At 36.9% G+C, this 25,455-nt stretch overlaps 1 protein-coding gene across 1 annotated transcript in view; it reads left to right on the forward strand.

Annotated features, from left to right (window-relative positions):
* Positions 1 to 25,455, forward strand: part of VWA3B (von Willebrand factor A domain containing 3B) — a 210,124-nt gene that overhangs the window by 128,051 nt on the left and 56,618 nt on the right. The window contains exons 14-18 of the mRNA XM_008699794.2: positions 937 to 1,067; positions 3,642 to 3,799; positions 15,245 to 15,361; positions 16,593 to 16,680; positions 16,739 to 16,916. Of these exons, the coding sequence (XP_008698016.2) occupies positions 937 to 1,067; positions 3,642 to 3,799; positions 15,245 to 15,361; positions 16,593 to 16,680; positions 16,739 to 16,916 (672 nt within the window). The remainder of the gene's footprint in view (positions 1 to 936; positions 1,068 to 3,641; positions 3,800 to 15,244; positions 15,362 to 16,592; positions 16,681 to 16,738; positions 16,917 to 25,455) is intronic.

A 25,455-nucleotide genomic window follows, 5' to 3' on the forward strand; every position in this document is an offset into this window, starting at 1 on the left:
AGACGAAAAGCTGTTTCTTTGGGGGAAAAAACACCCTCAAGAACTGATAACACATCTTGGGAGGCTGACAAAGACAAAAAGAGTAGACACAAAGAACTAATATCAGGAATGAAATAGGAGATATTGTATTAGATCTTACAGCCATCAAAAAGATTATAAAAGGAATACAATGAGCAACTTTGCACTCATAAATTTGACAATTTAGAAAAAAAAATGGGCCACTTCCACACAAAATAAAAACTACCAGAAATCATCCAAAATAGAATAGACAATGTGAATCACACTAAAATAAATATTTTTTCAAGAGAAATGAAAGCAGATGTCCATAAGACTTGTACACAGATGTTCATATCTTTGTTTTTAATAGCCCAGGCATGTCCCTAAACAGGTAACTAAGTTTTGGTATTCAGTATACAATCTAATGTTACTCAGCAGTAAAGATGAATGAACTCTTGATTCATGCTGCAACATGGGTGAATCTCAAAGTGATTATATGAATGAAGGAAACTGGACAAAGAAAACATACTGTATGATTCCATTTATATAAAATTCTAGAAAATCGAAACTAATGTATAATGACAGAAGGAAGATGAGTAGTTGCTTAGGAAGGGGGGAGAGGGGATTTGGAGTAGGGAGGATAGCATATTTACAAGGGGGCCTGAGGAAACTTTTAGGGTGATGGATATGTCTGTTATCTTGATTGCAGTGAAGATTTCACAGGTGTCAATGTCAAAACTATTCACATGTACATGCATTACGTTTATTGTGTATGAATTATACTTCAATAAAGCTGTTTATTAAAATGGAAAAATATGAGAACTACATGAAATTCTTTAGATTCTTCTTTTCCTGATACAGTTGGTTTTCTGTTAGAAATGTTTGAAATGTGAACTTTTTTATACCATTTCACAATATATTTACTTCTCATTTTGGCAGAATGAAGATCTGACTCTTCTAATTAAGGAAATGGAGCAGGGACGAAGTGACCTGGAGAAGGTGCAAGACCTTTATTCAGAGTCTTTGATCGTGGATTGGTGGTACAACGGAGAAAAGGAGGGGGACAATAAGTGAGCACGCCAAAGCCCCTGTTTTCCCCATCACTGGGGTCCCCTCAGATGCTTCTGCTCGCTCTCCTTGACACCTCTTCTTTCTGCAGTACTTTTGGGATTTCTTTCAGTGGAAAGAATCACATAGCATGATTGTGTTAGAATTTTTTTAAGGAAGGAGAAGTCATGATCTAATAATTTAATTATCTAATATATGGCTTAAGGAGGCCACATATTTACCTTTAAATGTAAGTTCTGAAATCCTTGTGGGGCACTTAGAGCAGTGTTAATGGTTCGTCTCCACCCAGTGTGGATGGGCCCCCCAAACCCGGCCATGATAGAGCACAGCAGGAGTGCTGTGTAGGGCAGGAAATTTGACTCAGGGATCAGGAGCCCTAAGGGTCTGGACTTCACTGTGTGTGATCTTGGCAAATCCCTGACTTCTCTCCACATCTGCCCATTGCTGTGGGTCTTGGTTTCCTCGTCTTTAAAATGGTGGCTGTGGTGGTAGAATTTGGTTTAGATAATGTCTCAGGTCTTTCCTACCCTATATTCTAATACGTCTCTAGTTAGTAATTTTTTTTAAAAGATTTTATTTATTTATTTATTCGGCAGAGATAGAGACAGCCAGCGAGAGAGGGAACACAAGCAGGGGGAGTGGGAGAGGAAGAAGCAGGCTCATAGCAGAGGAGCCTGATGTGGGGCTTGATCCCATAACGCTGGGATCACGCCCTGAGCCGAAGGCAGACGCTTAACCGCTGTGCCACCCAGGCGCCCTTCTAGTTAGTAATTTTTAAACAAAAATCAGAACCACTCCAATACTCAGAAAAGGTGTGAAAATTTATTAAAACAATTGAACATTGTACAGATATTCAAATATTACAGCTTCATACAAATACTCTATCAGGAGGATGTCTTTTTATTTAAAAGAGTGATAGCTAATGGAAAGAAGCTGAAAGTACCTTTATCAATCAGGACTTCCTCTTCATCAAAATTCACTGTCTCCTGTTAGCAAATTAAGCATTAACATGGGCGGGGAGCAGGGTATGAGCAATGAAATCAGTAAAAAGAGATAAATGTTATATTGGGCCATCTTATAATGAGGTTTTACAGCATCATCAGATATATCTTCTAAATTCAGAGAATCTGAACAAATAAGCTAAGAGTCAAATAAATGTGCAGCACCTCACTGTGAATTACCCTCTTTATCTTAACTGTCTTCTTTCCCTTGTTTAATCAATCTAAAAATCTCAGGACAAAATGACCAGCTATTGTTTGGAACTTGGCTTAGTCAGTTGACTGTATCTGCCATTGATTGAGTAGTGGATGCATTCTTTTTTTATTTTTTATATTTCTTTTTTAGGGGCTGAATAGGGCAGGTTCTGGAGTCATGCAGAAAAGTGTTTTAATCCGGGTTTCCCACCATTACGTGTTGGGTAAATTTGGGCAAGTTATTTAACCTCTTGGAGCCTCAGTTTCCTTATATACAAAATGGGAATAATGGTAGTCATAGGGCTTTTGGGGAGGTTAAATGAGGCCAGGCCTGTCATGTAACAAGAGCTTTAATTTAACATAAGGGAATGAGTAAAATTCAGTGCCTCATTCTACAGGTAGCATGCTTCTATCCTTCCTTAGAACATTAGGAAAAATTAGTTCACTGACTTAGCTACAGTGAAAACCAAATTGCCTTGTTCCAGCTTTCTACCAGGTGAAAAAATGTTTCAGCCTCCAAATCTCCTCTCCCTTCCTTCTTTTTTCAAACATTTGTGGAGTACAGACCCTGTGCCAGGTGAACTAGGATGCACAGATGAATATAAACCCAGTCCCTTCCATCACAAGATGCACAGTGTGGTGGGGGATACAGTATACCAGATTATAGAACACTGTGGGGTGGTCTGTGAAGTGGGCATTCAGGTGGAGGGTAAAGGAGAGAGGTCATGCTTTACAGTGTTGGAGCAGGAGATTGTTCTGGAAACTTTCCTTTCTGTGGCTGCTGTGTTCAGAGCTTCAGAAAAGATGTGTCTGGGAAAATTCTCAGGCATTTCTAGGGTTCCTCCTGGCCCCAGATCTTCACCAGAGTGGTTTCCTGTGGTCTGGAACTGGCACAGGGAGTCCAAGGCAAGGATTTCCCTTCTCTGGCTTTTATAAGAGCTAGCTGTTCAACCCTTTAGTTAGAGAAAGGGGTTTCCGTAAGGCTTTCTGTTTACAACTGGCTCTCCCTCGTGTTAATTCTCATATCAGCCCTATAGAGTCAGTGCACACCTAAATTTCCCACAGTTTACAGAGGAGGAAAATGAAGAAGTTCAGAGAGGAGTGAGGGATGTCACCTAGTCACACAGCCAGGAAGGAACAGAGCTGTGATGGGAGCCATATCTAATGACTTCACATCTGAGTCCCTGTTCACTCTTCTGCTTTGGGTGGGGAAAAAGATTATTCTTAAATTAACCAAGGAGAGGAAGCCTCCTCCTTTAGTTTGTAGCATTCAACATGATTTTATTGATCTAACTCTGCCTTCTTGATGGAATTTTGTTTTCCCCCTCCTTTAATTCCTCTTTTTTTTCTTTCCTTGTCTATTTTTTGTCTGAATCAAAACAGGCATCAAAAAGAAATCTGTTCTATGGTTTCAACCCCAGAAAAATGTGAAAAACCTCATTCTGATGTCGAGCCAACACCAGCGTCATCCCTAAATATGTTGCACTTAGCAGAGGATCTTTCAAATCAAAAGATTCAGAAAAAGAAAGTCCTTCACGCAGGTATCAGTGAACAAAATGGTTTGATTCTCATTACTGGTTTTCCTTCGATGCAAGAAAGTAGAATAAAACTAAATCCACATAATATTTTATTTTTTAAATAATATTTTGTATTATGTTAGTCACCATACAGTACATCCCTGGTTTTTGATGTAGAGTTCAGTGATTCATTATTTGCACATAACACCCAGTGCACCATGCAATACGTGCCCTCCTTACTACCCGTCACCAGCCTGTCCCATTCCCCCACCCCCCTCCCCTCTGAAGCCCTCAGTTTGTTTCTCAGAGTCCATAGTCTCTCATGCTTCATTCCCCCTTCTGATTACCCCCCCTTTCTTTATCCCTTTCTTATTTTAAAAGGAACCTAAACCTGTGGGGTTTTTTGATTTTCTTTTTGCTTTATTGACATATAATCAACACAAACATTATATTGGTTTTAGGAGTACAACATAACGACTTGATATTTGTATATATTGAAGGGCGATCACCACAGTAAGTTTAGGTATCATCTGTCACCACACGTAGTTACAAAAGCATTTTTTTCTTATGATGAAGACTTATAAGATCTGTGCTCTTAGCAATTTTCAAATATGCAATAAAGTATTAACTATAGTCACCATGCTGTACATCACATCCCCATGACTTTATTTTATAACTGGAGGTTTGTGTCTTTAGACCCTCTTCACCCATTTTGCCCACTTCCCCATCCCCCACTTCTGGCAAGAGCCTGCTCTTTGCATCTATGAGCTTGTTTTAGGGTTTTTTTGTTTTTTGTTTTTTTGTGGTTGTTTTTGTTTTTGTTTTTAGATTCCACATATAAGCGAAATCATATAGTATTTGTCTTTCTCTGCTTAAGTTATTTCACTTAGCATAATGCACTCAAAATCCATCCATTCATGTTGTGGCAAATGGCAAGATCTCTTTCTTTTTATGGCCGAATCATAGTGTGTGTGTGCGTGTGTGTGTGTGTGTGTGTGTGCGTGTGTGTGTGTGTAGGGTTTATATATTTCCTCTTCTTTATCCATTCACCTATTGATGGACACTTAGGCTGCTTCCATATCTTCGCTATTGTAAATAATGCTGCAGTGAACCTGGAGGTGCATATATCTTCTTGAGTTAGTGTTTTTGTTTTCTTTGGCTAAATATCCAGAAGTAGAATTGCTGAATGATATGGTAGTTCTAATTTTTTGAGGAACCTCTATACTAGTTTCCATCGTGGTTGCACCAATTTACATTCCCACCAGCAGTGCACAAGGGTTCCCTTTTCTCCACATCTTCACCAGTACCTGTTATTTGTCTTTTTGATTCTAGCCATTCTAACAGGTATGAGGTGATATCTTCTTGTCATTTTGATTTACATTTCCCCGATGATGAGTGATGTTGAGCATCTTTTCATGTGTCTGTTGGCCATCTGTATGTCTTCTTTGGCAAAATATCTGCTCAGGTTCTATGCCCATTTATTAATTGAATTATTTGGGGTTTTTTGGTGTTGAAATCTTCATATTTTTTGTTATTAAGCCCTAATCAGATATACCATTTGCAAATATCTTCTCGCATTCTGTAGATTGCCTTTTCATTTTGTTCATGATTTCCTTCATTGTGCAGAGCTTTTTATTTTGATGTAGTCACAATAGTTTAATTTTGCTTTTGTTTCCCTTGCCAGAGGAGATATATCTAAAAAAAAAAAAAAAAAAGTCTTTGTGGCCAATGTCAAAGAAAGTACTGCCTATATGTTTTCTTCCAGGAGTTTTATGGCTTCAGGTCTCAAGTTTAGGTCTGTAATCCATTTTTTGAGTTTATGTTTGTGTATGGTGTGAGAAAGTTGACCAGTTTCATTCTCTTGAATGTAGCTGTCCAGTTTTCCCAGCACCATTTGTCAGAGAGACTTTTTCCCACTCTATATTCTCCTGTGTCATAGATTAATTGACCATAAAAGTGTCAGTTTTCTCTGGACTCTGTTCTGTTCCATTGATTTGTGTGTCTGTTTTTGTGCCAGTAACATACTTTTTTGATATGTATAGCTTTGTAGTATGTCTTGAAATCTGGGATTGTGATACCTCCAGCTTTGTTTTTATTTTTCAAGATTGCTTTTGCTATTTAGGGTCTTTTGTGGTTCCATACAAATATCAGTATTATTTGTTCTCTGAGAAAAATATTGTTGGTATTTTGATAGGGATTACATTAAATCTGTAAATTGCTTTGGGTAGTATGGACATTTTCACAATATTTGTTCTTCCAATCCATGAGCAGGGAATATTTTACCATTTGTGTTGTCTTCAATTTCTTCTATCAGTGATTTATAGTTTTTGGAGTACAGGTCTTTCACCTCCTTGTTGATAAATTTATTCCTAGGTATTTCATTCTTTATGGGGTAGTTGTAAATGGGATTGTTTTCTTTAATTTCTCCTTTAGCTATTTCATTATTAGTGTATAGAAATGCAGGGGCGCCTGGGTGGCTCAGTCATTAAGCGCCTGCCTTTGGCTCAGGGCGTGATCCCAGAGTCCTGGGATCGAGCCCCACATCAGTCTTCTTCGCTGGGAGCCTGCTTCTTCCTCTCCCACTCCCCCTGCTTGTGTTTCCTCTCTCGCTGGCTGTCTCTCTCTCTGTCAAATACATAAATAAAAGTCTTTAAAAAAAAAGAAATGCAATAGATTTCTGTATATTAATTTTGTATCCTGCAACTTTACTGAACTCACTTATCAGTTCTAGTAGTTTTTTGGTGGAGACTTTTGGATTTTCTATATAAAGTATCATGTCATCTGCAAATAGTGAACATTTCACATCTTTACCAATTTGTATGCCTTTTATTTCTTTTTCTTACCTAATTGCTGTGGCTAAGACTTCCAGGACTATGTTGAATAAAAGTGGTGAGATTGGACATCCTTGTCTTGTTCCAGATCTTAGAGGAAAAGTTCTCAATTTTTCACCATTGAGTATGGTGTTAGCTGTGGTTTTTCTCATATATGGCTTTTATTATGTTAAGACATGTTCCCTCTAACCCTACTTTGTCAAGAGTTTTTATCATGAATGGAGTTTTTATCATTTGTGCTTTGTCAAATACTTTTTCTGCATCTATTGACATGATCCATATGGTTTTTATCCTTTCTCTTGTTAATGTGATGTATCACATTGATTTGTGAATATTGAAAGACCCTTGCATCCTGGGAATAAATCCTACTTGATTGTGGTGAATGATTTTTTTAATGTATTATTGAATTTTGTTTGCTAATATTTTGTTGAGGATTTTTGTATCTGTGTTCATCAGAGATATTGACCTATAGTTTTCTCTTTTTTTAGTGTCTTTATCCTGTTTTGGTATCAGAGTAATGTTGGCCTTGTAGAATGAATTTGGAGCTTTCCTTCCTCTTCTATTTTTTGGAATGGTTTGAAAAGAATAGGTATAACTTCTCTTTAAATATTTGGTAGAATTCACCTGTAAGCCATCTGGTCCTGAACTTTTATTTGTTGGGGGTTTTTGATTACTCATTCTATTTCATTGCTGGTAATTGCTCTGTTCAAATTTTTGATTTCTTCCTGATTCAGTTTTGGAAGTTTATATGCTTCTAGGAATATGTCCATTTCTTCTAGGTTGTCCAATTTGTTGGCACGTAATTTTTCATAATATTCTCTTATAATTCTTTGCATTTTTGTAGTATTGGTTGTTATTTCTCCTCCTTCAGTTTCCTCTTTTATTTGAGTTCTCTTCCTTTTTTTTTTTTTAATAAGTTTAGCTTAAAGGTTTATCAATTTTGTTGATCTTTTCAAAGAACCAGCTCCTGGTTTTATTGATTTATTTTTGGTCTGTATTTCATTTATTTTTGCTGTAATCTTTATTATTTCCCTCCTCCTACTGGCTTTGGGCTTTGTTTGTTCTCCTCTTTCCAGCTCTTTTAGTTATGTAGTTAGGTTGGGTTGTTGTGAGCCTTTTGTTTGTTTGTTTGTTTGTATAAACTGTGAGTTGTACATTTTTTTGTATAAAGTATGAGTTTACATTAAGATTTTTTCCCTATAGATGTTGCTCTAGCACCATTTGTTGAAAAGGCTATACTTACACTTATTCCATTGAATTAATTTTGTATCTTTACCAGAAATCAGCTGGGTATATCTGTGTGGGTTAAATCTAGGTTTTATACTTCTGTTCCATTGATCTTTGTTTCTGTTTCTCTACCAATACCACAATATCTTGATTAATGTTGCTACATGCCTTATTATCAAGTGCCATGATTCCTCCAACTTTATTTCTCTTTTGCAAAAGTATTTTAGCTATTTTGGGGGGCCTAAAGTTTTGTTTAAATTTTAGAACGTGGTTATGTATTTAAAGAAAACCTTTCTAGGATTTTGACATGAATTGCATTGAATCTATAGATTGATTTGGGGACAACTCACATCTTTATGATGTTGATTCATCCAGTCTGTGAACACAACTCATGAATATGACCATATATTAGGTCTTCTTTGTTGTCTTGCAGCAACATTTTGTAATTTCCAGCTTAGAGATCCTGTACAATGTTTTATTAACTATATACCTAATTATTTCATTGTATTTGGAGTGATTGTAAATGGTATTTGTTTTTTTAATATAGGTTTCCATATGTTCATTAGGTCATTATATTCATTAGTCTATCAAAATGCAATTGATTTTGTGTGTTGATCCTGTAACTGGCAACTTTACTGGACTCAGTAGTTCTAGGAATTGTGTGTGTGTGTGTGTGTGTGTGTGTGTGTGTGTGTGGGGGGGGGTGAGTGATATGTGCTTGTGGATCTCTTGCCATTTTCTGCATAGACAATATGTCATCTACAAATAGGGACAGTTTCATCTTCCTTTCCAATCTCTATGACTTTATTTATTTTTCTTGTCTTATTGCAGAAGTTAGAACTTCTAGGACTCTGTTGAATAAGAGTGATAAGAGTGGGCATTCTGGCCTTTTTCCCAGTCTTAAGGGAAAAGATAATTCAGTCTTTCACCATTGTGAATGATATTAACTGTAAATATTCTTTATCTGTAGGTATTCTTTCTGCAGATATTCTTTATCAAGTTAAGGATGTTCCCCTCATTTTTAATTTTCTGAGAGTTTTTATGATGGATGGGTGCTGAATTTTGTCAAATGCTTTTGCTGCATCAATTGATACATGATTTTTCTTCTTTAGTCTGTTGATATGTGGATTACTGATTATTTTCAAATGTTAACCAACCTTGTATGTCTGGAATATTTTTCACTTCCATATTTTCTCTGTGTATAACTCTTTTAATACCTTGCTGGATTTGGTTTGCTAATACTCCGTTGTGGGTTTTTATATCTAAGTACATGAAGAATATTGGTCTATAGTTTTTCTTTTTTCTTAGTTCTGTTTTTTCCACAGTTTTAAATTGATGTGTAGTTGATATATAATACCATATTAGCTTTAGGTGTACACCATAGTAATTTCACATTTATATACATCACAAAGTCACCATCACAAAGTGATCACAATAAATCCAGCTACTATTTCACCATACAAAGTTGTTACTTATTATTAAACATATTCCCTATGCTGCACATTGCATTACCTATCTTATTTATTTTATAACTGGACGTTTGTACCTTTTAATCTTCTTCTCTTATTCCCTTCCTGCCCTACACCCTTCCCCTCTAGCAACCACCAGATTGTTCTCTGTATTTATGAGTCTGTTTCTATTGTTTTGTTTGTTTTTCTTTTTCATCATATTTATGTAAATTTTTAAAAAATTTGAGTATAGTTAACACACAATATTACATTAGTTTCAAGTATATAACATAGCTATTCAATTCTTCACACTGTTTTTGCCTGGTTTTGGTGTCAAGTTAATATTATCCTCCTCAAATGAGTTGAGAAGTTGTTCCTCCTCTTTTGTTCTTGGAAGAAATTGGTATAATTCTTTTTTGAATATTTGGTAAAATTATCATGGAGCCATTTGGGCCTGGAGATTTTTTCCCAGGGCTTCTTTATTAAGAATTCAGTTTTAAAAGATGGTTTTAGGGCTATTAATGTTTATTTTATCTTGGTTGAATTTTGGCAGTTGGTAGTTTTTAAGGATGTGGTCTATTTTTCCTAAGTTATCAAATCTATCAGTGCAAAGTTATTTACTGTATTCCTTTTTTACCTTTTAAATGACTGCAAGATCTATAGTAATGTCCACTGTACTGTTTCTGATATTAGTGCTCTGTCTGTCCTCTCTCTCTCATTTTCTCTTTCTCATTCTCTTTTTCAGTCTTGCTAGAGGTTTAATCAGATTTATTGGTGCTCTCTTCCCCTAAAAACAGCTTCATCTAACTGATTATCTCTAATGTTTTATTTTCAATTTCATTGATTTCTGCTCTTTATTGTTTCCTCCCTTCTGCCTGCTTTAGTTTTGTTTTGTTCTTTTTTTCCTAATTTCTTGAGTTAGGAACTTATCATTGATTTGAGATACTTCCTCATTTCCAACATAAGCATTTAGTGCAAAAATTTCTCTCCCAGCACTGTTTTAGCTGCATCTCACATATTTAGATTTGTTGTGTTTTTGTTTTCTTTCAGTTCTAAGTGTGTTTCTTTCCTTTAAGGCCTTCCTCTTTAACCCATGGATTATTTATAAGTGTGTTGTTTAATTCCACATGTTTAGAGTTTCTCCTGTTGTCTTTCTGTAATCACTTTCTAGTTTGAGTCCACTATGGTCAAAGAACACACTGTATGATTTCAATTCTTTTAAATTAGTTGGAATCTGTTATAATGACTAATAGTCTGTCTTCGTAAAGGTATGAAGATATGTTTTGTGGGCACTAGAAAGATATGTGTATTCTGTTGTTACTGGGGGTAGTAGTCTGTCTATGTTAGTTGGATCCTGCTGGTTGACTGTGTTCTCTGTCCGTGCTGATTTTGAGTCTAGTAGTACTTTCACTTTTTGAGAGGAAGTTATGAGGCCCTTAAATATATTTGTTGCTTTGTCTCTTTTTCCTTTGAGCTCTATCAATTTTATTTAACTTCATGTATTTTAAGACTCTGGAACTTTACATCAAAAACTAGGGATGTACTGTATAGTGACATAATATAATAAAAAATTATTATATAAAAAAAGAGGGCACTTGTTGTGAACTCCAGGTGATATATGTAAGTGTTGAATCACTATATTGTACACCTGAAATTGATATTACACTGTATATTGATTATACTTCAATTAAAAAAATAAGCAGAAAAAAAAAAGACTCTTTGGTTTATGTGTGCCCATTTAGAATCTATGTTTTCCTGGTAGATTGACCCCTTTATTATGTAAATTTTCTTTGCTCTATTTTATCAGGTATTAATATTAGCCACTCCAGTTTTTTGTTAATATTTTCATGGTATATCTTCTTCTATCCTTTTACTTTCTTTTATTATTATTATATTCAGTTAGCCAACATATAGTACATCATTAGTTTTTGATGTAGTGTTCAACAATGCATTAGTTGCATATAACACCCAGTGCTCATCACAACACGTGCCCTCGTTAATACCCATCCTTTTACTTTCAATCTACCAGTGTTGTACTTAAATTTCTTGGGGCACCTGAGTGGTATAGTTGGTTGAGCATCCAACTCTTGGTTTTGGCTCAGCCATGATCATGGGATTGAGCCCTGTTGTTGGGCTCCACACTCAGCTCAGAGTCTGCTTAAGACTTTCTCTCCTTCTTATTTGCCTTTCCCTGCCTGTGCTCATGCAAGCACATGCTCTCTCTCTCAAATAAATAAATCTTAAAAAAAAATAAATTTCTCTTAAGTAGCATATAGTTTGATGGTGTTCTTTTTTCCACTCTGCCAGTATGTTTTTTGATTAGTAGTATTAGATATTTACATTTAAAGTAATAATTGATATGTTAGCACTTCTGTTATTTTATTATTTTCTATTTATTTTCATTGGTCTTGTTCCTCTTTCTTTTTTCTTGCCGTCCTTCAGGTTACTTTTTTTTTTTAATAATATTTTTTTTAGGGGCGCCTGGGTGGCACAGCGGTTAAGCATCTGCCTTCGGCTCAGGGCGTGATTCCAGCGTTATGGGATCGAGCCCCACATCAGGCTCCTCCGCTATGAGCCTGCTTCTTCATCTCCCACTTCCCCTGCTTGTGTTTCCTCTCTCGCTGGCTGTCTCTCTCTCTTGAATAAATAAATAAAATCTTTAAAAAAAAATAATATTTTTTAATTATATTATGTTATTCACCATACAGTACATCCCTGGTTTTTGATGTAAAGTTCCATGATTCATTACTTGCGTATAACACCCAGTGCACCATGCAATACATGCCCTCCTTAATACCCATCACCAGCCTATCCCATTCCCCCACCACCCTCCCCTCTGAGGACTCTGGGAAACATCCTTCAGGTTACTTGAACATTTTTTACAATTCTGTCATGGTTTACTTGTAGTTTTTAAAAAATTTCTCTCTTAGTATGATTTTTGTAATTGTTTCTCTGGGTATGACAGCATACATAAGTGACTTGTAAAAGTCTACAGGTGTCAGCATTTTACCACTTCGTGTGAGTGTTGAAATCTTACTTCAATTTAGAAAATTTCAAATTTATTTATATTCCCCAGGTTTCAATACCATTATCTTGAGTATTAGGTGGTGTTATAATGTCTGTTCCAGACATTTTGAAGGATTGGTCTGTTAGCCACAGTTTTTTTGTTTTGTTTTGTTTATTTTACCATGTGTAGAAAGGCTTTTATTTTCTCTTAATTCTTGAAGGACAATTTTACCTTCAGAATTTACAGTCAATTGTTCTTTCTTTTTTGTGGTTGAAAAATAGTGAAGCCCCTCTTTGGGGCCTCCTTCATTTAAAATGTGAAATTTTCTGTCATTCAAACTGATGTTCCCTTAGGTAATGTGTCTTTTCTCTCTGGCTACTTTCAAGATCTTTCCCTTTGTTTCTGACATTCAAATGTTTAACTGTAATACATCTTGGCATGGATTTCCTTGGGTTTATTCTGTTTGGTGTTTGTTCAGCTTCTTGAATCTGTACATTGTGTCTTTCACCAAATTTGGAAAGTTTTCATCTACTATTTCTTCAAGAAGTCTATCTGTTCTACTTTCTGTCTCCCTGTCCTTTTGAGACCCTGATGATATGAATGTTGGATATTTTGTTATTATCCTACAGGTCTCTGAGTCTCTGTTTATCTTGTGTCAATATATTTTTTTTCTCTGTTGTTAAAATTGGCTGAGTTCTAGTTTTCTCTCTGTCTTCAAGTTCTCTGATATGATCCCCTGTCATCTCTGCTCTACTATTGAGCCCATCCAGCAAGTTTTTTTATTTGTTATTTTTTAGCTCTTCAATTTCCACTTGGAAACTTTTACAACTTCTGTTTCTTAGCTGAGATTTTCTATTTGTTCATTTGTTTCAAGAGAATTTGTAATTAATTGTTGAAGCATTTTTATGACAGCTTCTTTGAAATCCTTATCAGATAATCCCAACTTCTGATTCATCATTCATTCTGTTGGCATCATTTGCTTGTCTTTCTCATTTAAAGTATGATTTTCATGGTTCTTGCTGTGATGGGTAATTTTTTATAGTATTCTGAACATTTTGTCTATTATGAAAGGGACTCTGGATCCTATTTAGATCTTTTATTTTAGGAAGTAGTTGCCCTGTTTACAGCTGGCACATAGACCTTGGCCTGATTCTGTGGGGCCGTGGTTCCAATGGTAATTTAATTTTCACAGCCTTCGTGATATTATTTTGGTGCTTGGTTTGCTGGTGTTAGTGAAGCTACTACTGGCCCCTGCTGGTGCTGCCTGAGGGAGGAGCAGGAGTTTCCTCAGGCCAGGAGGCTAGATGTCTCTCAGTGGGGAAAAATTGTGGTAGCTTCCCCACTGCTATCTTTTGAGTGTTTTCGTGTCTGTGGGCAAGGGAGGAGAGCCTTGAACCTACAGAGGCCAAGGGGCTTCCTGGTATGGGCCACTTGCCATAGCTGGCTCAATCTTGCATGATCTGTCCACTTGTCGTGGTATCTCTGTACAAGGGAGGAATATCTTAGGCTCATGTGAACACAGTGGCTTCCCATACCAGGCCACTTGTGTAGCCTGCCTGCCCATTCCAGTAAACCTGAGTTTTGCTAGAAATGCTACTTGCCACTTGCCCTAAACATTTTAATGGCCTTTTGCTTCTTCCACTGTTTCACTTAGACTTGTGACTGTTGCTATTGATAGGCATCCCTGTCCTGAATTTTTATTCTGTTTCAATTTTTAACATAGAAGGGTAATGAAATGTAGTGACTGACTACAGAACTTGGGGAGTAGTTAAGTACTTGAATCCACTGCCAGATAAATGTTTTTATTCATTATTTTCAGAATTTGGGAATAGTACAGTTTTTATGTTTGGAGACTTTTGGAGCTAAATTTTATTTTCATTTTGGCACACCTGTTGTTTTGCCTAATGATTTTGGTCAAAGTGGCCTGCCAGAGTTCAGCTCTCCTATGTGGATCATTTATCTCTTTTACTCACAGACATAGCTCCCAATGAAATTTATCCTTTTTAATTCCTGGTTACAGAGGCAATCAAGACAAGACTCACCCTGTTATTGCCTAGAAAAATAATGAATAACACGTAGCACAGTCCTTTCTCTATGTACAGAGACCACTGGTGTTAACTTTCTATGAAAAGGACAATTTATGGATCATTAGCTCATCTTCAGTCTGATGATCTAGTTTCTTATAGGAGAGGCTAAGTCCCTTCTTGTTGAAAACAAGGACACAACTCATTCATGAATACTATGTAAAGCCTTGGTACTTGTGCCTCCAAATTGTGACGTACAGGACACATTTACAATTAATGTGGTTTCTGTAACTGCATATGAAAAATAATCAAGATGTCTTATTACAAGCTCATTACCTTCTATATAACACAGATTAGTTGTCGATATTTGATAAGTATCTATTTGCTCATTAAAGGACTGCAATCTGTGAATATGGTGAGGCATCACTCCTAGGATTATGTTATGTTGACCTTAAGCCAACGTTGTCTAAGAGAGCCCAGTATACTCACATGAGCTCTTAAAAAGAGGAGCTTTTTCCAGTCGGTGACAGAAAAGAAAGTCAGAGAGACTTGAAGCACGAGGGGAATTCAGTGCGCCATTGCTGGCTTGAAGGTGGAGGGCTACATGGGTAGTAATGTGGGTGCTTAGGGAGCTGAGAGCCGCCCTGATGGTCATCAAGGATAGAGGGACCTCAGTCCCACAGCTACAAGGAAATGAGTTCTGCCAACAACTTGAATGAGCTTGGAAGTAGATCTCTCTCAAAGAGGGGCAGAGCTTGAGCTCAGATAAGTGGAATAAGCCTTAACTGCAGCATTTAGTTGGTGGCAGAAACTGTCCTCTGAGGTTTGGAATCTGTATTCTTTTTTTAAGGACCCAAGGAAATAGGTGCATCTAGTAATCTATCTCCTTTTGTCCCAAATTGCTTTAACCCATTTCCCTTTGATACCAACAGAATCAACCAAAACCAGCCTGCTCAGAAGCCGGATGTCCAGCCTCAAGAGCTCAGCTTGCAGTGAGAGGACCGACAGCCTTTCCACTTCCAGCAGCTGGAACACTCCAAGTGACAGAGGCAAGCCAGAGAGGGTCTCTATGTCAGGAAGCACAAGCCAGCCTCCCTTTGCCAAGTGTGTCTGCTCCTAAAAAGCTGGGTGTAGATACATTTCGGGGGAAACAAATCATTTTTAATCATGATTTACTCCTTGTAAATCATGTCTGCTTGCTATAGTGAACTGGATTTTCTTAGACTGAGATTTGCAATTACTGTTCCTGGACGCTTAATATATAAGTGGCTCACGTAACTCTGGTGCTAGCGTAGTGCCTGCTGCCAGTCTGTGGTTTGAACATGAAAATCTAATACTTCACAGTTGGTTTATTTTCTTCCCTTCATTCACAGGTGGTGACATCTGATGAGCCCCTCTCTGGTCCATATTGTCAGACTTTGGGGGGCTAAATGTGAGGAAAATATGATTTTCCTCTCAAATTTTATTATAAGAATGAAATCCTTACTCTTAAAATAGCAAATTTCTAAGAGTTTAATTCCTGTAGGACTTTTCCCTGTATTTCAAATAGTTGATAACTAGTAAATCAAACTAATGACACAGATACGCTCAATCAATCCCCTATGTAGGAGGAAGTGACTGAGTGACAAGTGTACGCTCACTCCATCATAGCTGAATCTAACCTTATGTTCTTTAGTGCTGATCACTGTGATGTCTTTTCCTCTGTTTCAGTTAACCTGTCATAGTCCCTAGGTCTGCCATATGCATGGTTTTAAAGGGCTTATCATATGATAAGTAGGGTATGATTTCTTAGATGTTTAACCAACTCACTCCCAAACACCCCTCCTTCTAGATGCTGCCGATTGAACCAGCTAATATTTCTTTTCATTTATAAGCCCAAGTTTATATAAGGGTATATATTAAAAGCCCCAAATATTGATTTGAAAATGTGTATCTACAACTAAACAGGATCTAATAGGGATTTTGGTTTTCCATACAGAGTGGAGGAACCACAAAGCAAACTATCAAAAACTAAAATGTTGATCAAAGTTCTTTTGTATAATTTGGGGGCAGTCTAATGAGGGCAATATTGCACAATCATTGGTTAATGGCATTCTCATTTAACATTTTAAAAGTGTGTTTTCTGGGGAATGAGAGAATGAATGTCTCGTTCTTCCATGGAGAGGGATCTCAATGGATATGGGATGAAGTAGTTAAGCAAAACAATGATAGGGCCATATTCATCATGCATTGGTCTTACATATATTGGAAATTATACGACTGTCATTTCTCCTTCCACAGAGAAAAGCATTCTGCTGACAAATGAATACCTAGATGGCAAATCATTAGGAATAGTGAGTCGAGAAGGAAAGCAGGTTCATGACCGAGAGTGAGTACTTTAATTTTACCAGGGAAGTTTTGTTATGTTTTTATTACAAGTTTTAAAGCATCATAGTCTGTGTTCTTATTTCTTCAAGTATGTCTTCAGAAAACTGGCTCAAGACCCATGGCTTGGTTGCCAAGAAACTCACCGTCATGGATGCCTTGTCCGTGACAGCGGTCCCTCACATCCCCACCTATGTTCCCATTCTGGACAAGCATGTTGTTTCCAAGGTCTTTGATGAGGTAAGACTGATTTTCTATCTGTCCCTGCCTGACATATTTTTCACTTCCGGTTCAAAAAAAAAATGTAGTTCTCTTTGGTTTTGTACAGTTATAACAGAAATGTATGTCAGCCATTGAGAAGAAAATTATTTGTGAAGATAGTAAAAAAGAGAAAAGCTCTTAAGAAGCTTTGTTTTTAAGCTGAGAAGAAATTGGCCTTTGTTGGGTTGGCAGTTCACGGCTGGTTGCTGGTGGGTGGCAGAATGGAGCTGCAAAATGTTTGAAAAGCTTCTCAGAGTCGTGAGTCATGAGTGAACATCATCCAGTATCAGAGAACCAGGGGAGAACTAGTGGGAGACTATGTCCTCCCTTTGCTTACCTTCTCTTCTTAAATATAGTGGCATCTTTTCTTTTTTTCTTTTTTTTTTAAGATTTATTTATTGAAAAAGAGCATATGTGTGCCTGCATGAGTGGGGGGAGGGCAGAGGGAGAGAATCTCAAGCAGACTCCCACTGAGCTTGGAGTCCAACAGGGGCTCGATCTCATGGACCCATGAGATCAGGACCTGAACTGAAACCAGGAGTCAACCCCCTTAGCCAGCTGAGCCACCAGGCAACTGCAGTGGCATCTTTTCCAGCTGAGCCACCAGGCAACTGCAGTGGCATCTTTTCCATCATAAAATCTCCAAAGGAAAAAGAGAAAGAGGGAGGGAGCAAGGGAGAGCAGAGGCAGAGAGAGAGAGAGAGAGAGATTGAGAGAGAGAGATTGAGAGAGACTGAGAGTGAACCAGAGCCAAAGAACCATAAGAGAGTGACAGTCATGTCTTGGAAGGGGAAAAAGCAGTGGGAGGTTGTGGTAGGGTTAAATGTGGAGGAAGGCCAAATAAATACTGAAAAGTTTCCCTTGAATTGGGCAACTAGAAGGTCCTTGCCCTTAGCAAAAACAGATTGAGTGGAGTAGCCAGGCTGTTCAAGGTTGAGGAACACACAAAAAACAAGGGTATGAGGATCAAACCCCAGTGCTTCTGGGCAAATACAGTGGCAGCTAATGATTTAAATAGAAACATATCAGGCTTTGTGGTCACTAAATGGAAATAGTATCCTTAAAAGAACCTATCTCATCCTGAAATGGTTACAGAAGAAATGTAGGGTGTTTGGGATTTGCTTCCGAATCATTGGGATGGTGAGAGTTGTTGGGAGAGGAGAGGAATAGATAAAAGAAGATTGGCGGTGAGTTGATAACTGTTGAATTTGCATAATAAGAATATTGAATCAGGGGAAGCTCATTCTACAGTTCTCTCTGCTTTTTTACATAGTTTTGATTTTCCGTAATAGAAAATTGAAAAAAAAAGGCAGGAAACCTTTTTTTAAAAAGGCTTTATTTAACTGGTCTTGTTGTATTTGGGAGAAGCAGAAGAATTGGTGAATTTTTCCTCTTAGTCACATTGAAGACATTACACTCATGGAGTTCAGCGTGCACCCTGCTTTGGCACGACCAGTGAGTTTTGCTCGGGAGGTTGTGTGTGATTGATGCTATATTCTTGACGACTGTGCCTCACGGTGCGTGGTTCTGTCCCTGGCTGAGACCTTGTGACTGGCAGCTTCCATTTGTATCTCTAGTGAACTCTAACCCGATTAGTCAGATAATGTATCACTTGAACTTGACTTCTTCTAGAAGCAACAGAGAGAAACTGAACACTGATTGATTTCTTCTTGGAAGTTTGGTGGCAGCTTTTCCTATTCTGTGCATTTATTTTATTAATATTCTTCAGTTTTATTTGGAATAAGATGTATTTAGTGAACTCTACCGAGAAGTAGAATTTTCTTGTGCTTATCATGTCTCCTTCTAAGCCTTCCAATCACCTAAAACATGGAAAAGTAAATTTCTCAAAAAAGAAATATGATAGGGTAAGGAAGTACAAACATAAAATCAAAGGAAGAAACCATAAGGGAAAGATTTATAGATTGAATACAGAAAAATGTTATATTGGATAAAAGCATATAAATAAAATGAAGCAGAGCTCAGAAAAATATTTATACATATACAAGAAAGAGTGATAGGAGTAATGTCTTAAATATGTTTTTGTGTGTGCATCCATATAAACCAGTAGTGTGTGTGTATAAATCAGTGTTCTATCCACAGAACAACATACATGTACATGTGCCCAGACCATAAAAGAATAAAAAAATGATAAATACCTCATTGGAAAATCTAGGGGGATAAATTTAAAAAAAATCAAAACCCCGGAGAAAAATATTTCTTAGCTGGTAAGCAAATATATGCATTGAGAAAAAAAATGCAAACTGAAAAACAATTAGACAACTACCCTACCACCACCATCAAATTTGTAAGGTTAAAAAATACTAATAAACAAACAAACACAAATACTAATGAACAGTGATGGCAAGATTAGGATGAAATGAGAACTTTTATATCCTGCTGGTGGGAGTATAAATTGTTGCATCCTTGGCAATGCACTCAGAGGTGTTAGAGCATACAGCCTTTCCCCCAGTGAGTGCATATGTAGATATCTCATAATCAGAAATACCGATACATACATTCAAAGAATAGTTAGTGCTGCCTTATATCTAACAATGAGAATGCTGAAAACAACCTAAATGTCCGCAGGCTGTATCCATCTCATGCAGTGTCACACGTTCATGAAATGTCTTGTTCTGAAGAATAAGGAATGACATAGGGAAAAGCTCTCAATATAATTAATGCTAAAGGAAAAAAAATCAGGTACAAAGCTCCACATACATAGTACATAAATTTGGTTACATATATGTATGATGTAGACCTAGCACTCTTTCTCCCTCCTTTTCTCTTTCACTATAATGTTAATAGTGTTTATCTGAGTTATGAGATTACTGGAGATTTGGGGGGTTTTGTTTATGTATTGTCTAGTTTTTGTCGTAGTACTTTTAACTGAATATATATTAACATTATACTGACAAAAAAGTTAAGAAAAACAGACCTATAACAAATGATGAAATGGTGAAATATAAAGGGAACCTTATTTTTAATTAATTATTGGTTTATTTTTATTTGCTAAATAATATATGAATACATTCTCAGTATGGAATGGCCATTTAGAAGTCTTTAAAGGAAAATGTGGAAGCTTGTATCTCATCCACTCTCATCTACAAAGGAAACTCTCTGGGTAGTTTGGTGACTATCTTTCCAATTCTTTTTCTACCCACACACTCATATATATATGTATATGTATGTAACATATATTTATACACATATGCATAACAATTTTAATAAATATAGATGAGGTGATACCATATGGATTTGCCTTTTTTATCTTTTATAAATTATCATTTATTTTATAAAAATTTTATTTTAAAAATTAAGGCCTTAGAGGCACCTGGGCTCATCGGTTAAGTGTCCGACTCTTGATCTCAGTTCAGATCTTAATCTTGGGGTCAAGAGTTCAGGCCCCATGTTGGGCTCCATGCTGGGTGTGGAGTCTACTTAAAAAAAATTAATGTCTTAGAGACCTCTACACATGTGTAGATATGGGTCTGTCTCATTCTTACTAGTTTCAAGGTTCTTCCTCATTATTTTATTTCTTAATTGAAGTATAGCTGGCACACCATGTTACATTAGTTTCATGTGTACAACACAGTGATTCAACAACTCTGTAAGTTATGCTGTGCTTACCACAAGTGTAACACCCTCCGTCACCATCCAATGCTATTGTAGTACTCTTCACTATATTTCCTGTGCTGTACCTCTCATCCCCAGTTCTTTCCCATGATTAATGAACATTTACATTGTATCCTTCTCTTCTATATCACAAACAATCCTGTATCAGATTTCCTTGCACACAGGTTTTTGGGCACATGTACAAGGCTCTTGCTAGACCCAAAGGTTGTGCACATTTAAAATTTTGACAGATGAAATCAAATAACCTTCCAAATAAATTTTACATTTCTACTAGTTATAGCCCCACAGACAGCCTTTTTCCTAAGAGGAACTCTATATATAAATATTCGTTGATAAGCATTTGTTCTACAAGTGTAGAAATGCTTTGAAAACCCTGAAAATTGTATGCAACCTGTCTTATTCAACCTGTCCTCTCCTCACTGGTTCATATTCTGAAGAAGTGAACATAGTAATTTATATAATAATAATATACCTACTCTGAGATTGTTATGGGATTAAAAGAAGTAATGCATATAACAGTCCGTACTCAGCAGGCACTCAATAAATATTGGCTTTTATTTTTAAAATATTCAACAAATATTACATGCCTACTGTATGCAGGCCCTGCGCTAATCTCTAGAGCACAGCCAAATAAGACAACCAATGTTTCTACCCAAACACAGTTTACCATCTCATGGAGGAAATAGCAATTAAAATAAGTCCTGGTTAAATGTGACAAGTGGGAGGTGCAGAGTGAAGATGCAGGAGAGGTCCCTAAGCCAGTTTTAGTCGTCAAAGAAGGCTTCACACTTGACTGTGAGAGTTCAGACCCAGGGGCAGAAAAGGAGTTATGAGGTGAGGAGAGGGAAGGGATGTCCTAAGCAGCAGGTGGGGGAGTTCAAGGGTCCAAGAAAGTTTGTCATTCTAAAGTATGTTTGGTGTGACTGGAGGAAGGTGTTAGCACTAGTAAAGGAAGGGCCGTGGTTAAGAAATTGGAATGTCATCCTGAGGAGAAGCAAAGTGTTTTTAGCAGAAGATCAAGTTTGGGCTTCAGCTGCAATGTGCAGAATAGTTGGAGAGGTTTGAGGCTGAGAAGGTGAGAGTCAGTCAGGAGGCAAGGCCTGGGTGACTCTGACCCAGGTGGCAACAATGGGAGTGGATCCAATGTTATTTTCAAAGTCAGGTAGATAGGACCAAACTATGTGGGGCTGAGAGAGAGAAAAATGTGGAGTGATTTCAAGAAGAAAAAACTGGAAGAGTAGTGAGGGTCCTGTTCTTTAGAAGAACATTCTAGTCTTCTGACTCTAGAGAGCAAAGCCAAGGGATGAGGATCAACATTTTTCAATTGCATTCCACCATTGGCACTTGTGCTTGGTGCTTTTTATGACCATGTAAATTCTCATCACAGTCCTGTGAGTAGTTATCACGCCATCCAGCATGCTTCCCTTCCTCCATTATTGATAGTAAGAGCACGAATCATGACGATAATGGAAATATACTGCAGCAAATTACAATTTCACTCTCAAAGCATGCTTGTATCTTTTATTCCTTAACATTTTCTCTGACTGGAAGAGACCCTCACTTAGAAATGGAAAGAATAGAAAGACAATAACCTGAAAATAATCCTCCTTAGTGGGATGTATAGCTTTTTGAGATTTGGACCTCATGTTTTATGAAAAAGTAGACAAAAAAGTAGAATGGAGCTGAAAAGGAAACCTGAATCTTAACCCACTTTACTGAGAATTTTAATTAACTCTTACTCCTATGTGCCCAGCCACATCTGTCTGGGCTGAATTGTAAAGCAGTGTTTGGCTTTGTCCCCAGCTCTTTGTTTCATTCATGACTTATGTATGGGCTCTTTCTTCTTCTGGAACACAATGCTGTTTTGGTTTTCAATGTTTCCCAGACCAGCATCAAATCTGTCACCTTGGAAATGAAGTATTGAGCAGAGAGGTTGCCCTAGCAACTCTTCATTACAAGATGCTAACTGGCCCTTTTGGTTTCAAATGGACCAGATAATTTTACCTTAGCTCTTTCAAAAAGATTAATTCATCACCAAGTCATATACAGGATAAAATTGTTTTAGTTATTTGATGAATCTGGAATTCAGAGCTCTTTATTGACAATTGCTTTGAAGAAAAGTGAATAATTCAGGAACATTAATCTGTATCACTGGAAAGTTCACATCATCATCAACATCATGATGTTCTTTAACAACATCCCATCAAGACTTTCTGCTTTGCCCTAATCTGGGTTCATTAGGCACATAACTCCGTGGTCAGATACACTGGGCTTACACACTAGCTCTGTCATTTACTTCTGACAGGCCATGGCACCATCCCATTAATACAGTACATGATGAGCCCTCATTACTGGGCTTTGAGCAAAATATTTGATATCATCAAAGTATCAATATCTAAAAGTTAGAGCAACTTGGTGACGTTGCTGTTCATCTTGTCTAGCTGACAAGGAAGTTGGGTGCAAAGAGGTGAGGGATGCTGTTAAGGACAGGCGTCTTGTTGCTGTCATATATAGTAGCGTTGAATATAATGAAATTATGTATTGATAGAAAGGCTTATCTTAATTAAAAATTTAAAAGGACAGTTATTACAAAAACTATATATATTCACTGTGTATAAAAATTAAGAAATACAGATAAGTGAAAAAGAAACAGTAGAGTCATAATTCCACCACTGATGAATCATTTGGTGATTGTCTGACCAGACTTTTTTGCTACATATGTATCCTTTGTTCTTTGTCTTTGTTTTACCAAAATGAAGTCAAACTGAATATACAGTTTTATGCCTTCATTTTTACTCAGCAGTCTACAGTGAACATTGTTCCAGGTCAACAGATGTTTATCTACTATGCCAATTAAAATGTTCACTAAATTGAAAAGAACAACCTTTTATTTTCCAAAAGTTTATATGAAAAATGTGGGACATAGTCTACCCTCTAGTAAGAAACGTATTTTCTTGGGTTTATGAATGATATTGTTGACACACCCCTCCTTTGCCAGTTAATTCTGTGGTCCTGCTTTCATTTGTTCTTCGGAGACTGGAGATGTTCCCGTTTGAAAGCAGACATTTAAGCTTCTGCACTCAGCACTTTATGCATACTGTCCATAAAACCACCACATCTGTGTTCAGAGTTACCCAGGCAGGATGTGTGCAGCTCTGGCGTTTTCATTACGCACATCCCATCAGACATCTCCTTGGCCAATCTGGCAGCAAGCTCAGGGATATTTTTTGGAAGAGCTGATTAAGTTGAAAAAAGTGAAATTGGTGAATTCAGCCAGGGTTGAACAATAAATATGTAAACACCAGTTTCATACTGTTTTCTCATTTTCAAAACGTGGCACTGCTGATAAACACAGAATGTGGTCAGGAGGAATTCTACCTGTAGTATGACTTTAACAACTAATACCTGTGCAGACATTTCTGTTTCTGTTTCCTTCATTTAGCATATGTTATGAACATATTCCTGTGTAATGACCATATTTGGATGAATTTTTAATGGTTCATATTCAATAATATGAACTATTGCAACTTATTTAATTATTCCCCCCATTAATGCACCGTTTACTTGGAATTTTAACAATACCTATTTACCTACATCTTTGTTACCACTTAAGAGAAGTACATAAAAAAAAAAAACCTTTGCCAATTGCTATGTGAAAATGATATTTCATTTTAATTTTCTATTCTTTTATTGTTTTGGAATAGTTTTCTTATATAAGCTAAATCTCTCAAAATATTGTTGTGTCACTTTATACATATTTCTAGCAAATACCCCTTAAAAAATAGTAAAGTTACATTCATCCCATGCCTCAATTACCAAGAATTCAAATTTGGTGAAATCCAAACTTCATTATGTATTACAATGTAGATAAACATTTTTTGAGCCTTAACCATTATTTTAATTTATATATAGTTCTAGTCTTTCAAATATTCAATAAATGGTTACCTTGTGCAAGTATTATGCTAGAAAACTAGTAGTTTTTTTTTTAAGGAATAAAGAACAGCAGAGTTCAGTAGAAAGAAAAGCCATATAACAAAACCTGCAATTCAATGTATATATCAATATAGGGACTGAGTGAGAAAATATGTAGAGTGCTTAATGCTTGGCATAGAGTAAAGGATCAACACTATTACCGTTATTGACAAAACTATTCTTAAATACAGTGGTTGCTTATGGGTCTAACAGTGGGAAAAATTCTTTTTTTAATAATATTTTTTATTATCTTATGTTAGTCACCATACAGTACATCCCTAGTTTTTGATGTAAAGTTCCATGATTCATTAGTTGCGTATAACACCCAGTGCACCATGCAATACGTGCCCTCCTTAATACCCATCACCAGCCTATCCCATTCCCCCACCCCCCTCCCCTCTGAAGCCCTCACTTTGTTTCCCAGAGTCCATAGTCTCTCATGCTTCATTCCCCCTTCTGTTTACCCCCCCTTTCTTCTTCCCTTCCTTCTCCTACCAATTTTCCTAGTTCTTATGTTCCATAAATGAGTGAAACCATATGATAATTGTCTTTCTCTGCTTGACTTATTTCACTTAGCATTATCTCCTCCAGTCCCGTCTATGTTGCAGCAAATGTTGAGAAATGGTTCTTCTTGATGACTGAGTAATATTCCATTGTATGTATGAACGACATCTTCTTAATCCAGTCATATGTTGAAGGGCATCTTGGCTCCTTCCACGATTTAGCTATTGTGGACAATGCTGCTATGAACGTTGGGGTGCATATGGCCCTTCTCTTCACTACGTCTGTATCTTTGGGGTAAATACCCAGTAGTGCAAGTTTGGATCATAGGGTAGCTCAATTTTTAACTTTTTAAGGGACCTCCACACTGTTTTCCAAAGTGGCTGTGCCAACTTGCATTCCCACCAACAAT

The sequence above is a fragment of the Ursus maritimus genome, unplaced genomic scaffold, assembly GCF_017311325.1.
Source record: "Ursus maritimus isolate PB19 unplaced genomic scaffold, ASM1731132v1 scaffold_6, whole genome shotgun sequence".
NCBI lineage: Eukaryota > Metazoa > Chordata > Mammalia > Carnivora > Ursidae > Ursus > Ursus maritimus.